The following is a 16252-nucleotide window of genomic DNA, read 5'->3' as shown; positions in this document are numbered from 1 at the left end:
TAAATACATTACTGCTTTATCTTCGAACTTTTATATTAATATAATATCTATTATTAACAAAAATATTATTTATATTCCAAATCTTGATCAGGTTTGTAGCTGTAATGGACTTATCAAACATAAATGTCGCCAATAAATGGTCGCCGGTAATAAATATTTCTAATATTGATTGATAACTTGTTCAGGTCGGCCGCCCGGCTACGACCGAGTGCGCGGCGCCGAGATCGGCAACAAGGACTTCAATCTGGAAGTGTTAGAGGAGGCTTACACCACCGAGCACTGGCTCGTGAGGATCTACAAGGTCAAGCCACTGCCCAACCGCGGCGTGTGAGCACACCACAACCATCGCTATCGAGATACACAAAAAAGTAAAAGTTTATCCATGCTTTAAATCCTCTATTAAAGATTCTTAAACAGTTAGCTTATTGCCAACATTAAAACACCCAATGTCCCAATGTTACTACGACTGGCTTTTGTAATGTTAGCAGTAAACTAACTTTTCTTCATATTATGGCTGTAGATAAAGTCTTGTATGCAACTGTTGATAATTAGGTATTAAAACACAACAGTTGCATAAATAACTAATTTTCAACATTAAAAGATATAATGCTGTCGGTTTTTTTTTATTAAATGCTCGCGTTCTATGTACATCAACTTTCAACAACCATATACTTCATAACAGAAATTTACAGACTTGTAGGAATATCTTAGGTTTTTTGAATCAATTTCAAAATCAGTTATAATTTATTTTGAAGTTATGCTATTACATACATACTACATTCATTACCATAATATATCGCAGCGATTTCAAATTTTCCAGTTAAACGGAACACCCCAAGAAATATTGTCACCAAAAAAAGTTTAGGTTGTCATTTTTCATTTCACTGCAACCAAGTGAAAGAAGCATTTTGGCAATATTTTTTATTATTTACATATTATTCAATTTTATTAATCCGATTTATGAAATAAAAATAACTTTTTTGTTTGTTGAAAATGATACTGATGTTAGTTAGTTGCCTTTACAAAAAGTAGCTCCAAATAATTGTTACTAACTTGAAAAGATACATTGACAGAATCTTTTGTAAAGCTTTTTAGTTAAATAATTGAAATTGTTCAGTAGCTCCGTTTGATCTTCATCATAGTGAGGTAAACATTTTGTATTTATTCGACCAGCACTTATCTCAGACTAGTGTTTAACAATCCTATTTATTTCGCGACCCCATTACAGTTTCAAAAATTCTAGCGACCCCCTTGCCAGTCTTATAATTTAATTTTGAAAGTCTACCACCTAGAGATAATAATTTAATACACAATGTGTCGACGTGTTTTTTTTTTATGGAAATAGGAGGACAAACGAGCGTACGTGTTACCTGGTGTTATGTGATCACCGCCGCCCACGTTCTCTTGCAACACCAGTGGAATCACAGGAGCGTTGCCGGCCTTTCAGGAAGGTGTACGCGCTTTTTTTTATAGGTACCCATGTCGTATCGTCCCGGAAACACCACACAAGGAAGTTCGTTCCACAGCTTTGTAGTACGTGGAATAAAGCTCCTTGAAAACCGCACTGTGGAGGAACGCCACACATCCAGATGGTGGGGGATGGAATCCTAACTTGTGGCGTGTCAATCCTAACTTGTGGCGTGTCGTGCGAAGGTGGAATTCGGCGTCAGGAATCAGGTGAAACAGCTCTTCGGAATACTCCCCGTGATAAATGCGGTAGAAGACACACAATGAAGCGACATCTCTACGCAACGCCAAGTGATCCAGCCGTTCACAGAGTACTGGGTCCCCGACAATTCGAGCTGCTCTACGTTGCACGCGGACAAATGTATCCAGCTGATACTGGGGTGCGTCAGACCAGAGATGACAGCAATACTCCATGTGTGGCCGGACCTGCGCTTTGTGCAGCGCTAGAATGTGGGCCGGCTTGAAGTATTGCCGTGCTCTATTTATGAGGCCCAGTTTCTTCGAGCCCATTTGCCTTTGCATCTCACGGGCTTTGGATTCGAGCAATAACCATCGATAACGACCTATATACTGCGCCCAGTGAGGAAGCTAGAAATCCACTTGTAAAAGCTCTCGGGAAGCCCAAATGACGGAAGTTTTGAGAGAAGCGCCTTGTGCCATACACGATTAAAGGCCTTCGCTATATCCAGGCTAACTGCCAGGCCTTTCCCCTTGCTTTCGATAGCCACCGCCCGTTAGGTAAACCAGAAGATCACCTGCCGATCGACCATGGCGAAAGCCGTACTGTCGGTCGTTGATCAACTGGTGATCCTCTAGGTATACCAAAAGCTGACGGTTAATTATGCTCTCCATGATTTTGGAGAGCAGGAAGGTAATGGCTATAGGTCTGTAGTTTGCCGGATGCGAACTGTCTCCTTTTTTTGGGATCGGATGGGCACGGGCTGACTTCCATGAGTCAGGAACTACGCCTTTTGTATACGAGTGCGTAGTCTGTGGTACGTGACCCAAGCCATTCGGCATTGTGCCCGTTGAAATCACCCAAGACTACGATTTCAGCGGAGGGGATCTGATCAAGCACGTCGTAAATTGCCGCTTGAATGCATCCAATAGCAATTGAGATGATCCGTTTCTTCGTTAGCACTATGGGACCTGTAGACACACGCATAGATACGGACGCGGTACTCAAAATCTACACGGAGCCAGAGAGTAGACAGGTCCCTACCCTCAAAATTGCAGAGACGGCGATAGCCGATATCCTCATTAACGTAACATACCTACCATATACTCGTACATGGAGTGAATTCCACTGATATTGCAAAAGTCCACTTTACGCGTGGAGCGGGGTGCCGTGGTGATACTGCCTCGTTTGTGCCGAGGACATGCGTGGTCCTGTGGCCTCCCCAGAATACGATGGGCAGCCCGAGCGAGAATGCTCGGGGAGGGATTCTCCGACTCTGGTAGAGCCGGTACCCTCCTGGGGTAAAATCTCTTGTCACTCTCCCACTTCTAAAATGTTATGGCTGAAGAGAGAAGTAAACAAGAATATCTACAGCTGGCAAGGGAAGCTCTAAATTTAGTAGCACCATTCGCAACTTCATATATGTGTGAACAGACATTCTCGTTAATCATGGGCAATCTCTCAAAATTCTCGATAATCTGCAAAAAACTTCAATTAGAAAATGATTTGGTTTTGACACTTCAAAAATAGCACCACGATTTGACAAAATTTTTGAAAACTAAGCTAGCCAAACCTTCTCACTAAAATTGTGTTTTTATTGTAGTATACCTTGCCCTTTTCCCCCCTAGGGGTCGCGACCCACAGATTGAAAAACACTGTCTTAGACAATAGTTTTGTTTTCAGATCATTTTTTGCTTTTGATTTCGCATTTAACAGATAGTCTTATAATATTTTGCCCTATTTTAGTCTTATAGATTTCATCTTTTCAATGAACATTATTTTAAACCTGTTGCAATTCCTTTAAGTGGTAGTGTCGGGGTGTGTTTAGTAGTGTCAATATATAGTGCAAGTTTCTCAATAATGTCACAAACTGCATTTAGATGATTATTAATTACGGGAGAGTTTTAATGATAATAGAATAATGATTGTTAACGATTGAGAATTGAGGTTACCTAAAACATTCTATTTTATTTTTACAATGCTCCATTTTGTTATAATTAAAGTGTGCAATCTGTCATTTATTGTGTATGTCTGTTTCTAGAATAGTTTTTTTTTATATTTTTGGCTAGAGTTGGTCACAATTTCAATAACTTTACTTTAACTAATATTGTCTTAAATGGAGAATTAGTTATAATTTGTAAAACCATTTTGTACTATTATTTAAATAATGTATATTTTGTACTTATAAGCTCTCTGACTGGTTTTAATAAGTTGAAATGAAAGAATAGTAGTAATTACTTCTAATGTTTCACTTTACAGTGAGTGTTTTATTAAACTGGGGATGGGATGTAATGGCCTTTAGGCAAAGTCTATTTAAAATTAACAACTACGTTTCATGGAATTTTTGTTCTTAGCTGGTAATATTTGTAAAGTAATTGATATGAAAATGCCATGATAATTTTTACACTTTTAGGCAAAAATGCTGTTACATTGCTAGGTAATAAAAAACTCACTGTTTGCACGATTAAATTATTAAAAGCATCTACTTCGATCGTCCTTGTAGTATCTAAAGCGCACAAAAAGTTAGGAATTAGAAGTGTTAAAATATTCAATAAATTTCTGCAAGTCTTAATGTTATTGAGAATGAGAGTTACAATAACTTCGAACGAGTTATAGATAACTATAAAATGGGTTTCATTGTGTTAAAATGTTGTAAAATTCATTTTATATATTAAATAAATATAATTATTTTATGAAGTTGTATTTTTTTTCTATCCGTCACTAAGGCGCTATAAACACTCTGCGCTCGACCGTCGTACCACCCGTAGGTAGGTACGTAAGTTCCACTCTTGGGACCATTTGACCAATGAGGAACGCCACATATATAGTTATGGTCCTAGATTCAAAATTTACTAGTGTATAGAGGACCTTACAGCCCGATAATCATCATCATCAGCCGGAAGACGTCCACTGCTGGACAAAGGCCACCCCCAAAGATCTCCACAATGATCGGTCCTGCGCTGCCCTCTTTCGGGGTTCTTGACCAGATCTTCGGTCTATCTTGTGGGGTCTACCAACACTGCGTCTTCCGGTACGTGGGAGCCATTCGAGGACTTTACTGCCCCACCGGCCACCTGTCCGTCAAACTATGTGTCCTGTCCTACCCACTGCCACTTCAGTTTTGCAATATCAGCAATTCAGAGCTCAGCAATTTAAATTGAACTAGGCCCTGTACTCCAACTGCATCCATTGTCCGTTGGGACAGGTGCCTTTCGTCTATACAATTTTTTCAGTAAGTCCTTGAACATACGGGCATAACAAAAACCTACGGGCGCGCGTAATTTTCTAGGTGGATTTATGCAGTCGATTGTCAATCGCTGTCTTTAGTTCCAGTCATAGTAGTATCTACCTAGAAGACGCAATCCAGAATTCGTAAAGCCTTCCCTTGTCCAGCCAATTCCCAAAGGTAAATAGAATACGACAACCGGTCCACAAACTAAGGCTCTATAGTAGGCAGTGGCGTAGCGTGCCTTGGCCCCGTATAAAAATTTGTTTGCCCCTTGCATTGATGGGTAAAGATTTCTCACAAAGGAAAAAAATGTTTGCATAAAATTAAAATAAATATTTATTTATCATAATTATCTGTTTTCGCTTTGTCCAAAATATTAACAAACAATTCAAATTAAATATAAACTCTCCCTGCCTTTTTTTCAGGTAGCAGCAAATGATTTTATTAATTTTTGCTTACGCACGTCGGGGGCCCCCGTATAATCCTCACTAATATTATAAGTATCAATGTAAGTTAGATGGTTACGCTTTCACGTCTAAACCACCAAATTTAGTACTGTGACCGACAAGAGCTTGGGAAAGGACATAGGCTACCTTTTATCGCGAATAATGGTGGCAAATAAATAGGGGGTGGAAATTTGTAAGAAAGTTCGTCATTGTCGAAGATCACACCATGAAACTATGTACTTAGGCACTTGATAAGAAAAAAATAAATATTTGTTGCAGCGTTTTTAAAATTTAGACCTCTGTGGGGTGAAAAAAGGGGATAAAAGTTCTATAGTTAGTAGCTTACAAAAATGTATTAACCACAGCAGTTTGTAGTGTATTTACATAGTGAGGATATTAAAAATAAAAAGTGCTGCCCAAAGTAAGCATTTCACGCGCACGAAGTTGCGGGTAAAAGCTATTAAATAATATTACCCCGATACGGCAGATACTGCGGTAGCTACGCCCCTGATAGTAGGGGAGTCCGGAAGAGTTTAGCAGGTGGGATCATAGAATCTTTGTGCAACTGGATATTGCGAGATTACCACACTTCTTAGACTTCTTAAACGCCTCCCATCTCGCTCACGCGACGCCGTTGCTATCGGCAGATTGATTTAGGGATGAAAAGTGACGACAATTTCGTGCTCAGTTTTTAAATTCTTTCAATTTTCGATATTTGATTTCTGCTGTTTACTGTGAATAGACTCCAGCATGTCATTTATATAGACCGTAAGTGTAATTATCCTAGTAACATTTACAGCAGACAGCTTTTACTTAAGTATCATAGTTTATTATAAAAATTATACTAAAGAACAGCTTGGCATGGGGTGGGATACATTACCCTGCCGTCGCGAGGAGACTTTGTCCAGGATAATCTCTTCCGTTCTTTCACAATAATATTTTTTTCAGATAATTCTTGCACTTCCAATGCGCACGGAATGATTGATTGAATTCCGAGGATTTAAGACAAGAAACTCTGAACTATGTTTAAGAACCCCAGAAGCAACCAGCCTATTTAGATTTAGGTTTCATAGAAAAAATGACCAAGGTAGATTCTGAGTCACGACAAAAACCAAAAATAGTTTTTCCACAAATGATTCGTCCATTTCCAAAAGCTGCAACTAGAAATAATCGTCGTGCTGGTAGACATCCCGAAAAAACTAAAACTAGAATTAATATAATTAAAAAACCAGAAAGGTAAACAAAGAAAAAGACAAGTTTTGCAGTCAAGTGACAGACCCAAGTATCAAATCAAAATAACTTTATTCATGTAGGTCACGGAAATGACACTTATGAATGTCATTAAATATTTTTCTTATTGAATCTACCGCTTCTTCGTAAAGGGTTGAGCTAATGAGAAGAAGTAGCAAGAAACTCATTGCCACTGTTTTATATCAATATTTACATTTCCATCGATTTACTAATCATTTCAATTACAATATAATATGTAATATGATGCAACAAACATACTCAAACGTCAAATAGTCAATGTCTTACACGAGTAAGTCAATGTAAATTAATACAAAAGTTATTGAGTACAGTAGCTGCATCATCCACACAAACTGTAAATAAATAAAGGTATTCTGTGAGCATTTTATAAGCGATTATAAATAATATATATACATAATAATGTTTAAGAATCTGAAACCAAGTCTCCGGCAACAGGATCATCCTGCCACCACAAGCAGCGCCCGTTCACGAGCATGATGAAAACTGTCACAAGAACTCCACCAAATAACAAGAATGTTCATCTACAATATATTCAACAACACTCACTAAACACCTCTACTTACAATTTGACTATTTTGCTTATATTATAATTATAAATACTATAATATTTAAGGGTAATTAAAGCTCAAATATTTAAGAGCAATTCATACCCAAGCTACTCTCTTCATCCCATACCATAAATTGCCCGAACAGCTCTTTTCTGCAGCACAAAAATAGAATCAATATCAGCAGCATTACCCCATAATAATATACCATATGACATAATGCTGTGAAAGTAACTAAAATAAATCAATCTTGCAGTTTCAATGTCTGTTAAGGAACGAATCTTTTTTACTGCGTATGCAGCAGAACTTAGTCTACTCGATAAGTTTTCTATATGAGGGCCCCGTTGGAGTTTGGCATCTAGCGTTATTCCAAGAAAAACAGCGGTATCAACTATATCTAATCTCTCGTTTTTAAGCTGTATATCGATTGACACTTGTTTAACATGAGGTAAAGTAAATTTTTCTACAGCCTTGCTATTTAAAAGCCTCTATTAAAGATTCTGAAACAGCTTATTTCCAACATTAAAACACCCAATGTCATAATAACCATTACATTCTCCAAACGTGTGTTGTACTGAATTTCATAACAACACTCCTTTGTTTTTTTTTCGATCCCTTCATGCAACAGACAGCCACATTCTTATTGCTCTCACACAACTCAACTGTTGCCCACTCGCTAAAAACTATTGGTTCAGTTTGGAGGACCGATTTAGGAGTGAAAAATAGAATTTATCAAAATTATAGAACTTCAAAAAATACATTTGGTTTTAATGTATTATACCTCACTCTTTCAATGCGGTGTGATGTAAGTGGCACAAAAGTTATTTTGTGTTTAGTTATAATGGGTTTTATGGATTCAAACAGAATTAACTGACCACAGTAGTCCGAATCTAATTTACTAATTATGTTTTTACTAGCAGCCCTCACATTTGTAAAAATATTATCAATACATGTGGCACTGGTAGAAGTTATTCTTGTGGGTTCCATGAATATATTGGATAAGTTGTATGATTTAAATAGATTTAATACTTAAAGTACTTACTATTTTCTAAAATATTTATATTAAGTTTCCACTAACTAGCTGTTTTTTATTTGATTTTGTAATTTTGAATAAAACTTCATCCATTACTTTCTCAGTATGGTAATAGCTCTGATACTAAATTGGATAAAGTGCCAGATGTGATTGATGAGTGGTTTTGATTTATGTGTTAGGAGAAGAGAAAGTTATGGACATGAGAATTTGTGCTTTTTGTGGCAAATATGTCCATGAAATGAACAGTTTATTTGTCCTAATTGCTCCAATTAAGAAAAGGAAGTGATATAGATTTAATTACTTATACGGTTTTGCATTTATTTATTTTTTCTTATTTGTGACAGTAGTTTTTATTTTTGTTTTACCTATTTTTAAACACGGGTAAAGTCTCCCAACCAGGCGGGAGATATTAGCCGAATGTCACTTTAGTATAAATCATTTATTACTCTTAAACTATTAATGATGTATCAAACTTTATTACGATAAAATGTAGCTAAATTATGCAGCTTAAGATAAAACTTATGGAAAATAGCGATTTATAAGTAAAGAAAGATTTATGAGTTAATTTAATCCAAGGCGGATATACTCTCCCGGACTCCCCCTATATTATACTCTCATTATGAAATGCTTTTGTTTACCTACATAAAACCTGTGATTTATGTTAAAGCATTAAATAAGATACGTTGGAAGAAATCAGCTTCCCTTAAATATAGATTTAATATTAAATTTTATAATTCTAACATTTTTCTACAATCTGGTTTTGTTTAGATTTGAAAGAGCGACATCTCAAGTATTTCCTAATATGCAATTATTGGGATTGAGCAGGTTATCACCTGTAAAGTAGATCCTGTAGATGGAGCCACAACCTGAGAGTTGAACAAGACATACCATAGTTTACCTTAGATGCGTCACTTTGACGGTTGGCTTAGTTGGAAAGAGCGCTCGGCCGGAACCAGAAAGGCGCGGGTTCGAGTGCCGCATCGTCCATAAATTTTGGTTAAAAATTTAATTTGCATAATTAATTTGTCACAAGAAGCATCAGAGAGTTTAAGTTACCCAGCACTAAAATATTATTATACAACTGTATAGTGCGTAGCTCTCTGGAGTATTGCAGTGTCGTAAGCGCTTGGAGAGTGTACAAAAGAGATTTTTATGGCACCTATCTTATTCGTGTAATTTGGCCAAGAAACTCCCAAACTATAAAGATCGTTTGCGATGCTTCGGTTTAGTTTCGTTAAATAACCGCAGAAAAATGCATGAGGCTGTATTTTTGTATAAACTGGTCAACAGCAGAATCGACAGTCCTTACCTAATTTCAAAATTAAACATTTTTGTTCCAAGAAGACTGCCCAGGTCCAAGAAATACACCCCATTTATAATGAGTCCAGCACGGTCTAATCTGGGCCTCAATTCTCCATTGAACAGAATTACAAGAACTTACAACGCTGTTCATAACTGCACTGTTAATGGTGATGATTTCATTCATTATATTAAGGGTGGCCAAGCTATTGATATCTTCTATGATCACCTTCATAGCTACAAAAGAAAAATACAGCACTCTGTTATGTCCTCACACTCTGTTACGTACTAGCTTTCGCTAATATGTGTAATATGCCTAATTTTGTAATTGTAATCGTTTTAGTTCTAATGCATTAACAATGATTTATTTGATGAGCTCTTTTTCCATAGGACTTTTATTTATTTTAATATAAATTTAATTTCTCATAGTTTTAATTAATTTAAAATTTTGAAATACTATTTTTTTTTAAATATTTGTTGCTTATTAATTTTGCTAAAACTCTGTTTGTGTTCGTTTGTTAATTGTTCTCGATTTGCACCTATAATTGGGGTGTCACTTAAATTGTTATATCTGTGTTAGTTCTTAAGGAATTGTATTGGTGTTCACCCTGTTGGAGCAATAAATAAATAAATAAATAAAAAAAATAATTAATTAATCCCATAAGTGAAGGATATCCTTCCAAAATAACAAATTGTTTAAAATCTGGTCTTCCAAGAAATTAATGCACTGAGTATATCAACATATATATAACATAACATATCAAGCAACGAAAAAAATATACAAATTTCAAATTAATTACAAATTAAAAAAAAATTTAGGGAACTGTTAATTGGGAATGGGTCGATCAAATATACATAATAAATTTAAATAAACATTTAATTTTTCATATTTATTTCCGGGTTCTTGATAACTTATAAATTATAATTTTTTTAATAAGAATCCCGTTGAGCTCAGCTCACTGCGTAGGTAAATTTTGACAAATCAGCTTATATCATTAACAGACTTAACTATTGCATGCATGCACAAGGAAATAAGAGTTGAGTTGTGAATATTGTGCTCGAATGTTTACATATATTCTTCCTCTCCTTGGTCAGAACACGCTTCAGGCAGAAACGTATTATCATTGCTGTTATTGTGCTTTTTGGGACGGTGGTTCAATGGCGCCTGTTCAAGTGGCATCTGGAACAAAGAGTTATTTTATGAGCTTAGGATTCAGTTGATTGTTGGCCTATTATTTATATATGATTACTAGCCGTTCTCTCCCGCTTCGATGGGCGAATTTTAAAAGGAAATTAATTAATGATTAATGAACGTTGGAATTCGAAAAATAAGAAGCCATAAAGCATGTAGGATAAATTTCGCGTCGAATGGTGGTAGTTTCATGTCGATACGATCAGCGGTTTAGGCGTGATAGATATATATATATATATATATATATATATATATATATATATATATATATCATCTTATATATATATATATATATATATATCATCTTTTATATATATATATATATATATATATATATAAGATGATAGAATTTCATTTAACATTGTGAGACAAACTGAAACTGTCTCCACAGCTTGGGCGTCATTGAGTTCTATATATTGTTAAGTTATTTAGTAGCAATAATTGAAATATTGAGCAGGAAAAACTTTCATTTTCATCATTATATCATCCATATTTACTCACTTGTTGAATCATGTTGTATGGGCCGACACCATCAATGAATGTGTTATGAAACGCTACATCTAATCGTTTCTTATTCAACAGCAGACATTGGGATTCTAGTGTTTCCAATACATCCTCACCCACATCTGAAACTAATCCTCCATAATGAGATTCTCTATCTTAATACCATTATGTCAAACAATGATGCTGTAAAACAATTATTTGAAATCATTACAAAAGTTTGGTGACAGAAACTACACTACTATATTATGTTTGTATTGACATTGTACATGTTTCACGCGTTATTCTGAACAGCTATAAATAGCTTAATAGTTAAAACTGATTCGCCACAATACTGTAAACTTAAACATCAGCCTCGCCATCTGGATGACAGGCTGGCAACCGAACCAGGAATGACCAATTGAATGGTGTTTCCAGCTCAAACTGAAATGGGTGATCTGCAAAAAACATCTCAAACCTTAAAAATCTGGTAACACTCCTGTTATTTCTCTGGTGTCGCAGGAGAATGTCACTGGCAGTGATCACTTAACATCAGGTAACTTGTTCAAGCGTTTGTCCTCTCTTCCATAAAAATGACTTTATTAATGACGCAATTATTGAAAGCTTACTAAAGCTATTCATATTCATTCTAAAATCCATTGGACAGAAAAATAATGCAGAGAGCTCTTTGAATTCTTTATTTTATACAGCTGGCCATATCATTTTTATCAATATTACACAGTAATATATAATAATTTATATTAAGTTTACTAAAATACAACTAATGTACATGTTTGAATGAAATAAATTGTTCTGGCCAGTTTTCGGTTCAATATGAAAGCATAAGGTAAAATGAAAAAATTATAATAAAAATTGAACTTTTGCGTAAAATCTATTGTAAAAACACAGTTACAATAACACATGATTACTTCTTTAAAAGTGTTTTCTTTAAATAATGCAATTATTTTAATAGGAAATGAGATTTCATCAAATTATACTTTAAACAATTATTATTGTTTCTACTGTTTTAATGTGTTATTGTTCAGTAAATGAATGAATGCTGTCAAATAATAATACTTACCAGCGCCTATGAATGAATAATTGTTTGGCAAAATGTCGTAGATTCCATAGGCCAGGTTAAGTGTTACTCTAATTTGTTTGTCTGGTTCATCCATGTGACTTCGTATGGCGAATGTTATCTCCACATCTGTTGTATCTTTTGTCTTGAATAGGTTTGCATCCAATTCTATTTGTTTCTGTGAATTATGAAACAAAACTAAAAATAAGACATCAACCGATTGGAAAAATAATCATTAGATCAACCTAGCAACCCATTCCACATTTCTTAATATGTAATTGTGTCAAGTCTAACAAATTTAAAGTAGAAATATAACAAATTTATTAAAAAATGCATGTATCACCGAAACTCATTTGAGGAAGTAATTTTCTAATAGTTCATTTTACCATTTCTTTTCTATTTGGGCACAAACATATTAGGCCACTATTCTCCCATTTATAACCAATGTGTTTCGTTCGATCTGCGGTCTATCCAGAGGCATATTCCCCCTGAGGAAAATGGCAGCAAGAAATGAAGAACTTCAGGATGGTACCAGACTTAATAGTTCTGGAGAAAGCATTTTTGCAGGCAAAGCTATTTCAAACTTATGCCAAATCTGACTGCATGTTTCATACTTAACAAAATTTCTATTTTTATTTAGGCAGTTATTATATTATTTACATCCTCTTTGAATGAAACTTTTAATCTGTAATATAATTTTTACCTTTAAACCCTCATATTGTTCCAATCTATCATAGTATGCAACTAATGCTTTTCTTATAGCACCAAGGCAGTCTGGATGCATAATATTGTCATAGTCTTTCAATACAGCCTGTAGTTTGAAACCTTCTGGTAGGGACATTTTTGTAATTTCTTTACCACCTGAAATATTTATTGTGCTATTAATTTATTATGTAATAATTATTTATTAGTATCGAAATAAACTTTAACTGGACACTATATAATTTATAGTTGGGTTAGTAAATCATAAATAAATGTACATGCTTCCAAGGAAATGTACAAAACAAATTGTGATATGATATTTAACAGCATTGTAAAGAAATGTTTGTGTAGGAAAGGGAAATAACACAATTACATTCATATCAATATTTTTATTTATAAAAAAATTCCACAGAATTTCTTGCACCCGTTCGTCTCAGGTCTATCACTCTACTTTGAATGGGTGGTAGTTTTTGAAGTTCAATAAGTGATTTAAAATTATTTATTTTGAATAAAAATTATACAAATTGGAATTGATTACTGTGTTTCTACTACACTAAAAACAAACAAACAAAAGTTAAGAGTGCCACACCAACAATCTAACAGGAGAACATAAATTTGAAACTGATGATGTTGGGAGAGAATGTTGAAATCATAGAGCTCGAGTTTCTAAGACTTACTGGGTGACATGTCAATTCTGAGGCCATGTTTGTATTGATGGTGTCTCATATTATGTTGTATATGGTAAACAACACAGCAATGGTCATCCTTCACAAAAGACTGTACTTCTACACCATTCAGCATACAATGCAGTTCCAATTCGTTTTCTAAACTCGCCACTGAATTGGTAGTTATAATTTTCTGAAATAGGTACAATATATATTTTTGTAATAAATTGTTATGTTTATTGAGTAATCAAAAAATAAAAGTAATGGAACCATTACTTAAAATAAAATATATAGGTACTTAGTTAGTTATCAACCAAAAATTTAAAATGAAAAACAGCATGTTACAACAAATTGTTAAATTGCAGGTAGTTTTAAAACTTCTTGTTATAGTACAACTACCCATAAATAGCATGTAAATGTAATGGTAATCCTTATTATGATAATATTATCAGGTTCAGTTAACTTTCTCAGCTCTTTCAAATTGACGAGCAAATCATAGAAAATAGATTTTAAAGTATTGTGTCTATGTGATAATTAGTTATAATCAATGATATTCTATACATGTATAAGGATATATTATTATCATCATCAAGAACAGCAATAGTGTGAATATAATAAGACAATGTAAGCACACTTTTCTCCTTAGTCATGTGTCAACTGTAACTGTCCAAATGAAATCTAAACTGAATAAATGTTTTACATTGCTAATTATTGAACAAGAAAATATTAAGCAACTGGAGTAGATGTGTCAATGTATTGATATAGAAGTCGAAGCATATTAAGATGTTATTTGTGGCATGTTCCATATTTAGTTTTATACTATGTGATTTGTCTATATGTATAGAACAGCATTGGTTATAATGCTAAAAACATTTTTACATCTATGATCTCCCTCATGGAATGCCTTTATTCATATTACATAGATATGAAAGTGAATGCTGCTCAAAGGCTGAATGAAGGATGACTTCAATGCATGTTTTGAAGTAATCAGACATAAACTTCTTAGCCTTAGATCAATTATGCACCTAGATAGACTGAGACAGCTGCGAAAACGTTAAAAAAAAATTGAGGGTTACAGTTAACCTCTATTCGGACCAATGCATACATACTAACACAAAGTGATATACTAATTGTGAGTGTAAGAAGTGAATAGCTAGTCATACATACTAAAGTAATAAACCTGGCCTCTTTTCATCGGTTATCTAGCAGCAAGAGGCTCTATCAAGATAAATTATCTAAGTTAGCCTTAGATTATGGATTGGTCTCCTCTGTGCTTTAACTAGATACCACACTAGGTAAGAACAATGTCTTTTTTATCATGGCAACTTTAAATTTTATTGAGTATTGGCTATTTGTAAAGTTGCTTGTGTGTGTGGCATCTCAACACTCAAAAGCATCTTTCAAGTTACAATATGAGCATCATGTTATTTTACATTGTAATTAATAAAATACAAAATACTTATTGATCATATGTGATCATAGTGCCTTTCTTATTTCTTGTAGTATTATTTTTACAAAGTTTGACTACACAACAATTTTAGTTTCATTTATTAGCAAAGTTTAAGAGAACATGTGGCATGTCAACATCACACATTGTTCGAAACTAGCTTGAGTATGTGGCATACTGTATGACCACTTGGGTGTAGTATTAGTTGCCACACATTGTGACTAAACATAAGGTATTTAGTTGGAGCGCAGTGGAGATTACTCCATAATCTAAGATCTTAGCATCTTCCATGAACTGAACATGACTTGTGAAAAATAATATCAAGATAACAAAAGAAAATCCGCAACACTCCAGTATGGCTATAACTGAATAATATAATAAATAAAGTAACATGATATAAGAAGCTTAAGCATTAACTTTTCAAAAAAAAATAATGCAGCAGGTATTGAATAATGTTTTGTCGCTCAAGCTTTTAATTTTCGAACAATTGTTAGGTTAAATAAAATCACTAGTGACTCAATTTGAAACTAGTGCTATTAGTTTAAATTACCTTAGGCCTAACATACTTCTCAACTAGATTTAACGCCGCAGCATTCGACTTGTTAGCTTGTCGTTGATATTGAAACAATAGCCCCTTTTTTAATTTTACTTCCTCTTTAAGCTTTTCTATTTCTTGTTGTAATTCATCGATTTCCTCCGGTTCCTGTGGTTTTATAGCAGTAGTAGCTATAAACAAATTTGGAGCATTAAATTTAACTAACAACGAAGGATTGTTACAAAGTTATAAATATACCTTTTTTGAATGCTTTAGTTATCTTTATTTGTTTTCGCTTGGACATATTGTCACAAATTCAGAATATTAAACAATAAATTATTATTAAGGGTCAAAGGCGAATTCGATTTCGATCTTTTCAAATTATTTGAAAATTACAACGTCGTGATTACAACTGAAACGAAGATAGAAGCAAAGTTTCAGCTTTCAAAATTCAAATTCAATCACACTCATCACAGTCACCGTTATTACCAAAATTAAAAAAAGTGAACTGTTGCCGTCAACAGTTCACTTTTTTTAATTTTATGATCTGGTAACTAAGATTTTTGAGTCGGGCCTTTTATTTTTTGCTTTTCATAATATTACCACAGTTCACTAATGACATCACTTTATTTTATATTGTAAGAATTGTCTTTTTTATTTATTGGCTCATACCTAATGTTGATAATT

At 34.2% G+C, this 16252-nt stretch overlaps 2 protein-coding genes across 2 annotated transcripts in view; one reads left to right on the top strand and one right to left on the bottom strand.

The window, feature by feature from the left end:
• LOC126979396 (dolichyl-diphosphooligosaccharide--protein glycosyltransferase subunit STT3A) overlaps positions 1-4342 on the top strand; it is a 40614-nt gene extending 36272 nt beyond the window's left edge. Inside the window, exon 13 of the mRNA XM_050828675.1 lies at positions 186-4342. Within this exon, the coding sequence (XP_050684632.1) occupies positions 186-331 (146 nt within the window). The 3' untranslated portion in view covers positions 332-4342. The remainder of the gene's footprint in view (positions 1-185) is intronic.
• Positions 4343-10325: 5983 nt separating this feature from the next.
• Positions 10326-16049, bottom strand: LOC126979455 (uncharacterized). The gene is made up of 7 exons (XM_050828776.1): positions 15824-16049; positions 15581-15756; positions 13596-13776; positions 12920-13077; positions 12220-12394; positions 11160-11290; positions 10326-10646 (listed from the first exon to the last, which is right to left on the bottom strand). The coding sequence occupies exons 1-7, from the start codon at positions 15867-15869 to the stop codon at positions 10533-10535; spliced, it is 981 nt and encodes a 326-aa protein (XP_050684733.1). The 5' UTR covers positions 15870-16049; the 3' UTR covers positions 10326-10532.
• Positions 16050-16252: the final 203 nt, after the last annotated feature.

This window comes from Leptidea sinapis, chromosome 3 (genome assembly GCF_905404315.1).
Source record: "Leptidea sinapis chromosome 3, ilLepSina1.1, whole genome shotgun sequence".
Taxonomy (NCBI): Eukaryota; Metazoa; Arthropoda; class Insecta; order Lepidoptera; family Pieridae; genus Leptidea; species Leptidea sinapis.
This window is presented reverse-complemented; position numbering and strand designations above follow the sequence as displayed.

Coding starts and splice junctions, on each gene's coding strand:
- LOC126979455 (XM_050828776.1), bottom strand. CDS start 15,869: ATGTCCAAGCGAAAACAAATAAAGATAACTAAAGCATTCAAAAAAG. Junction 15,757..15,823: donor AACTAAAGCATTCAAAAAAG/GTATATTTATAA, acceptor ATTTGTTTATAG/CTACTACTGCTATAAAACCA. Junction 11,291..12,219: donor TTATTCATTCATAGGCGCTG/GTAAGTATTATT, acceptor ATGGAGGATTAG/TTTCAGATGTGGGTGAGGAT.